At 34.7% G+C, this 7,228-nt stretch overlaps 1 protein-coding gene across 1 annotated transcript; it reads left to right on the forward strand.

Moving 5' to 3' along the window:
- Nucleotides 1-5,446: 5,446 nt before the first annotated feature.
- LOC107061223 (probable BRI1 kinase inhibitor 1) lies at nt 5,447-6,574 on the forward strand. The gene is made up of 3 exons (XM_015310078.1): nt 5,447-5,749; nt 5,827-6,249; nt 6,341-6,574. Exons 1-3 carry the CDS (start codon nt 5,447-5,449, stop codon nt 6,572-6,574), a joined length of 960 nt encoding a protein of 319 aa, XP_015165564.1.
- The last annotated feature ends 654 nt before the right edge of the window (nt 6,575-7,228 follow it).

Here is a 7,228-nt window from a genome sequence, read left to right on the forward strand (position 1 = left end):
ACTACGTTATGGCCATGCTGGCCTAGTTTGTTGGTTTGCTAAAACTTGTTAGTTGTGTGATGCATTGTCTTGTTATATACATGCTTTTAGTTTTGGTATAGAGATCATGGTGGCCTTGACGGCCCAATCAGGACTTCTGTGCTAGTTGGCTATTTATTTATATGATCTCCTGGGAGTAGTTGTTTCTTTTATAGATCAGTTGACAGGGGCCTTGCCGGCCGATGGCTTAGTTTTAAGCCGAGATATACTTGTTTGATTTCTTGATTGCGTGTGACTGCCATGCGCTAGTAGCAAATGGTTCAGCAGGGTCGGGTCGGGCCTGAGTTTTGGCATTAGGAGCCAGTTGCGCCTCTCGAGTTTGGGGCGTGACAAATTCACCATTAACTTTAATTCACTATGAATATTGTCCATTTAATTTAAGTTAATTTATTCCAAGGTTTTTGTGTGATAGTGAATTTGGACAGGAAATTTAGTTTTTTATTTTAATTAAAAAAAAGTGAAGTGAAAAACTTAAGTAAGCCAATGAAATAAAGCTTTATAAATTTGTTGGGTAAAATATAATTTTGTATTATGCGTTCAAATTGAATTATATAATTGTTTAAATATTTAGAGCCCACATAAAAATATTTTCACTTGAATTACATTTGAAATCTTTGAGTATGAGAATAAAAAGATGTGAAATTGACAACTTACTGTGTACTAAGTCCACCAGAAGCCCAATTCTCACTTATAAGTTATAATAACATGAAGAGTATTATGATATGCAACACGGTTAAATGCCTTCACAATATATTATCTATATCTATCGATATTATTTTAAAAACACAAACGGGAACGTCCTTAGGGAATGTAGTTCGCTTTTTCACTCTTTAAAATTTTATTTCACACTAGATAAAATAGTAATTTAATTATTATCCTAAATTTAGGATTTTTATTTTACTAATATGTAGGAATTTGAATTCAACTAAATTATGTGTCTTAAATCATTTGTTATTTGAACTATGCAACTTCAAAAATTGAAAAAAAGACAAGTGACACCAGAACAATAAATTTTTTTTTTTTCGTGTGGCAAAAACTCTGTTAGTGTTAGGTTTGGAAGTCTATTCTTATTTATATGATTACTAGTTTTAGTGTATCTGTGTTGCATATATCAATTCTCGTAAATTATTTGTCTCTAGGATTTCATATGGTGAATAATGATATAAATCTGGATTATAAAATCATCAAAAAATAAAATTATAAGCTCATTAAACTAATACGTTGACTTTGATCAAAATTCATATTTCCAAACTTTCAATTTTAAAATTTCTTTTCTGATATGCATCATTGCCTCAAAATTGTGCAACATATACCCACAAGACATGAACCACAAAATAAGGCCACATGGAAGGTTTAATAGGGTAAAATGATTCTTAAATCTCAAAACGATCAACACATCAATTACATGCGGGAAGGGAAAAATTAAGTGGAATGAAAATAACTGCACTAAACAGTGTTGCACACAATGTGTTTTACTAAGTGATAATGTCCAAATCCATTCCTCAAAGAGAAACTACATAGTCGTTCGCTCGTTGAATATAATTTTTACAACTATTAATCGGGTCAAATCTCACGGAGAACAATGTAAAAATGATTAAGAAAATAAAGAATTTATTGCTAATAAGCTAAGCCAAACAATTTTTTCAATATTTGTTTCTTGATTTAAAATCTATCAAAGATAAATCTGATTAGAAAACAAGTAAAATGCCTCACAAGCAAAGGAAACATGAGATATGAAAAAGAGGAAAAGGAATTATATCAAGAAACAATCAATTTCAAATAATTATCCACCACACTAATTAATCATGGGTCAAGTACTTAATCTCAAATAACGATTATATATACATATATATATCCTTGGACACTAACAAGACAAGTTAATATCACTATACAAGTAATTCTTCTTAATCAAATCTTTCTCAACCTAAATGTTGAGAAAATGACCAAAACCCTCCAACCTATAGCCGGATTCCCAACTACACACTCATACTTTACGGGGGTCCTATTACTCCCCTGAATATTTTATTTACTTATTATCTCACCCTTATTTGCTGACATGTCCACATAAACTAGATATAATAAAATGTTTGTTTACATGCGCTGCCACATAATGACTGGACCCAAAACCCACAAATTTCCCTTAATCTTTTCATTTTCCTCTTCTTTCTCTAAACCCTAACTTTTTTTCGATCTGACCAAATTCACCCCCATTCTCTTCATGATCTGAGATTTCGTTCCAATCGAAGTTTGCTGGGAAGGTTGGGGAAGGTTCGTTTAGCTTTTTTCGTTTGTTGGGTTGAAGTTTTGTCTAAGTAAAGGTTAGTTCTTTTAGTTATTTACTAGCAATTTTGAACGATATTGATTATTGTGTTTGATTAGGGTTATGAAATTGACAAAAAAATGAAGGGCAATAACTGGTTTTTGGTATAATAGCATTCCATTGTTCAATTTATACCATATTATCTTCATATTGTTAGCCATGCGGTGTTTCCTTTCTCATTTAATGTTATATATGTTCGTAATGATATGATACTATGACATAGTAAGTTTACAATTTTCGTTGTTATAATGATGATATGTTCATATTGACCTAATGTGTGTTTAATGTACAATGTGTAGTTTAAATATTCTCTGTTCTTTCATTCCATTCAGGTAGGAGATGAGTGGGTTCACTTTGGTTACCTTAAGATGGTATCATGGTGGGGTGTTAGATTTAAGTAGTGGACAACCAATATATAAAGGTGGGCAAGTTACATAATTTTTAGATGTTGATGTGGATAAGATGTCCTATTTTGAATTAAGAAGCTAAATTAAAGAATTGGGATACACCACAACTTTCACATTTAGTATTAAACCCCCTGTCAATGGCATTTTGGAAGATATAGACAATTATATGGATATTTTAGACCTATGTTGTTCTTTGAAAGATGGAGATATTTGTGAAACACATGATTGATGAAGCAGTTGTGGACCCTGACCTTATTTTATTAGAAAATATTAGCCGTGAGGATAGGGAGGAATCTGGTTCCACTTTCAATAAAGGGGCTGAACCAAATTGTGGTCCAAACATTCTGGTTGGTGATGAAACTTTATCTGGTGAGGTCCCTTTTACTACAACACCTCAAACTACAGCTGCTACTGCTGCAAGAGCATCTTCTACCTCAACTCCAATCAATACTACAAATCCTTCCACTACAAATCCTGCTACTACAGATCCTGCTAGTACAAATCCAGATCCAAATCCAGCTACTGCAGATCCAGAACCAGCTACTGCAGATCCTGTTAGTATAGATCCAATTACAGTAGATCCTAATGATATAGATGTAGGTCCAGTTGGATCTGATTTAGTGGAAGAAGATGGTTCTAATTACTCAACTGAAGAGAGTGTTGATACTGAAGGTGAATTAGTTGGAGATGATGATGAGGATTATGGTAGTGATGTGCATGAGGAGGTTAGGGAGTTGAGGGCTGAAAAGAGGACTTTTCAAAGAAGAAAAAGAAATGAGAGAGTACAAGCTGACACTGAAGAGGTACCAGTAGGTGAAGTTGGACCAGATTTAGGTTTTGATAAAACTGAAACAGGAAAAATAAGTGTTAAAGGAAGGTTAGGAGGTGATAAGCCATAATATCCAAGTTCTGATGCTGACCGTTTTGAAATAGATGAAGATGAGTGTTGTGATGAAGATGAACACAATTTTGATACTGATAGTTCTGATTCTGGTTGGGTTAATTTACCTAGAAGGGTAAATATATCAAGAAAGAAAGCACAAAAAAAAACTGTTCATGACCCTACTGCTAAGAAAGTTGTATGGCAGTTGGGTATGTCCTTTTCAGATGTGAATGAATTTAGAAGAACAGTAACTAAATATGTTGTCCAAAGAAGAGTTCAGGTACAGAAGTGGGTGAATGAGCCAAAAAGAGTGAGAGTTAGGTGCAAGGATAGTTGTCCCTGGTTTTTGTATGCATGTCCTGACAACACAACAAATGATTTCATGATTAAGACATACAATCCAAAGCATACTTGTAATTCAACAACCAGAAATTATTTGTGTAATGCAAATAACATATCTGCAGTCTTTAGACAAAGAATCCTTGAGCAGCCAAGTATAAGAGTTTTGAAGTTGCAAGCCATTATTAGAAAGACGCTTAAAGTTCATGTTGTCAAGACTATTGTTAGGAGAGCAAGAGCTAAGGTGTTGAAAGATATTATGGGTGATCATATTGTTGAATTTGGAAGAATTCTTGACTACAAGGATGAACTACTAAGGACCAATCCAGGAACCACTTGTGTTGTTAAATTGGATGAACCTGATGCACTTGGTAGGCCTGTATTTAAAAGCTTTTATATCTATTTTGATCATTGAAGAAGGCATTCTTGAATTGTAGGAAGTGCATAGGTTTAGATGGTTGTTTCCTTAAAGGGATTTGCAAAGGGCAGTTGTTAGTTGCTATTGCCAGGGATGGTAATAACCAGATGTTGCCACTATCTTGGGCAGTGATTGAGTATGAGAACAAAAATACATAGACATGGTTTGTCAAGCTATTAAAGACTGATTTGGGACTAGGAGATGGTGGAGATCTCACCTTGATTACAGATATGCAAAATGTATGTGTACTTTTAATTTTTTTATTTGTATTTATTAGTTTTAATGTTTGCATATGTTATTATAACATAACTACATATATTTATCGGGATTGTCTATAGCCATTCAAGATTTATTGCCTGCTGCAGAACATAGAATGTATGCTAGACACATCTTAGCTAACTGGGCTAAAGACTGGAGAGGCCTCCAAAGAAGACAACAATTCTGGAGGATTGCGAAAAGTACTTTTGAGTCTCAATTAAGAAACAATGTGGAGAAGATGAAGTGTCTTGGTCCAAAAAATATGATGGATGCCTTAATGTACTACAACATAGAGTACTGGTGTAAGGTTTACTTCAATACTGGAGTAAAATGTGATTCTGTAGATAATAACATGTCTGAGTGTTTTAATGCATGGATATTGGCAGCAAGGCACAAGACAATTATTACTATGCTTGAAGAGATTAAAGTGAAGATGATGACAGATAGGTAATTTAAGGGAGTTTACAAATACTTGGAAGTGCAATTTATCTCCAATGGCTTTGAAGGTACTACAAGAAAATATTGGCAGGTCAATAAATTGTAGTATTGGATTTAATGGAGTTGCTGGGTTTGAAGTGAGAGAGGGACTATGTCAACACACTGTGGATCTTGGCAGGAGAACTTGTAGCTGTAGGGTATGACAATTAAAGGGCATACCATGTACACATGTTGTGGCTGCAATATACTTCAAGAAATGTGATCATGTTGACTATATTGATAGCTGCTACAGTAAGGAAACTTACTTGAGAACCTATGCTAATGTTCTTTAACCAATCACAAACATGGAATTGTGGCCTATATCTACTAATCCAACAGTTGCACCACCTGAAATTAAAAACATGCCTGGAAGGCCAGGTAAGCTTAGAAGGAAAGAAGCTGGAGAAACAAAGAAATTAGGAAAGTTACCTAGAACTGGACTTGCCATGACCTGCCGTAATTGTAATGGTAGAGATCATAACAAGAGAGGTTGTCCACAAAATGTTCAATCATCGGCAAAGGAGGAACCATCAGGTTCAGGTAATGGAAGAGGCAACACATCAAGTTCAGGTAGGGGAAGAGGCAACACATCAGGTTCAGGGGAAGAGGCAGACCAAAGGTAATATTTTTACTTGTATTGATATTAACTATAATCATTTTCTAACTTCTTTTTTTGTATATTTAGAATCCATCAACAGAAGGTGAGCCCCCATCAAAAAGGGGAAGAGGAAGACCAAGAAAAACACCTACTGCACCTCCAGCACCTCTTACATATCCAACACTTAGTGCTCCTCCTCCACCTACAACAATTTCCTTGCCTACTACTAGTAAAAAAGGAAGACCAAGAAAAACACCTCTTGCACATCCTACATATCTTGAACATCCAACACCACCTACTTTATTGCCAACTACTAGTAAAAGAGGAAGACCAAGAAAAACACCTCCTGCACATCCTGCATATCTTGAACATCCAGCACATTCAGCACCACCTACTTCATTGCCAACTACTAGTAAAAGAGGAAGGGGCAAGGGAAGTGAAAGCACAATCCCATACAAAAGATCATCAATCATGGGAATAGGTGTGTTTCAAGCTGAAAATGGATTCAAAGCATTTAAAGGGAGTATTTTCTACTAATTATATCAATCATCTTCATAAATTAAGTTTTTGCTACTAATTATTTTTCATAAATTGGGTGCAGCCTGGCATGCCAAGCTTTAAGATGCGCTCTACTGGTGCAACCAAAGTGACAAGATCAACTGACATAACTGGTGATATTGGTTTCAAACCAAGTACTGCAAGCAAGCTTAAGTGGAAAGGGAAATCAGCAATATCAACAAGAAAACTTCAAGAAATGAGTGAGCAACAAAGAAAAAACCCAAAAGGAAGTAGTTCAAACAATCCAAGCCAATCTAAGGATCCATGGAAAATGTAGTATTGCAGCATTGTTTTAAGCCTTTTTTTTATGTAGAATATTGATGTATTAGTACCAAACGAATTTTGTTTTTGTTTTGGGTTGTGACTGACAATATTTTCTCTATCCCTTTAGTTTTCTATGTTGAATGTTGAATGTTGATGTATTAGTACCAAACGACTTTGGAATAGGTTGTTGATAAACATAGCAACAACACAAATCAAAACAGACAAAATGATCTTCCAATAGAACCTACACCATTATTATTATCGATCACTTGCTCATTCATTTGTGTCTGCCTCCTCAAAACTTCTTCTTCCAACTCTTTGATTTTGTTCACCAATTTTGGGAGAATAAATTTTGATCTTGGGTCGATTTCTTCTTTGTCTCTCTATCGAAAAAACTTACAATTCTTAGACTGAAATATCAAATTAGTACATTAACATCAATTAAATTCAACGAAATAAATAATAGAAGAAGAGAAATCACATACACCATAGTAGGGGCAAGACAAAACCGCCTTCCGGGATTTGTCTTCGACCAAGAAGTTTGCATATGCAGTAAAACGCCATGTTTGCACCGTACAACGGCTTTGAGCATTGTGTCTGATTCTTCCATACAAAGCTTATTCAAGTCCGCATTTGCCATTATTTACCATAACAAAGCAAAAAAAAT

This window comes from Solanum tuberosum, unplaced genomic scaffold (genome assembly GCF_000226075.1).
Source record: "Solanum tuberosum cultivar DM 1-3 516 R44 unplaced genomic scaffold, SolTub_3.0 scf00122, whole genome shotgun sequence".
In the NCBI taxonomy this organism is placed as follows: Eukaryota; Viridiplantae; Streptophyta; class Magnoliopsida; order Solanales; family Solanaceae; genus Solanum; species Solanum tuberosum.

Coding starts and splice junctions, on each gene's coding strand:
- LOC107061223 (XM_015310078.1), top strand. CDS start 5,447: ATGGAATTGTGGCCTATATCTACTAATCCAACAGTTGCACCACCTGAA. Junction 5,750..5,826: donor CATCAGGTTCAGGGGAAGAG/GCAGACCAAAGG, acceptor TTGTATATTTAG/AATCCATCAACAGAAGGTGA. Junction 6,250..6,340: donor AAGCTGAAAATGGATTCAAA/GCATTTAAAGGG, acceptor AATTGGGTGCAG/CCTGGCATGCCAAGCTTTAA.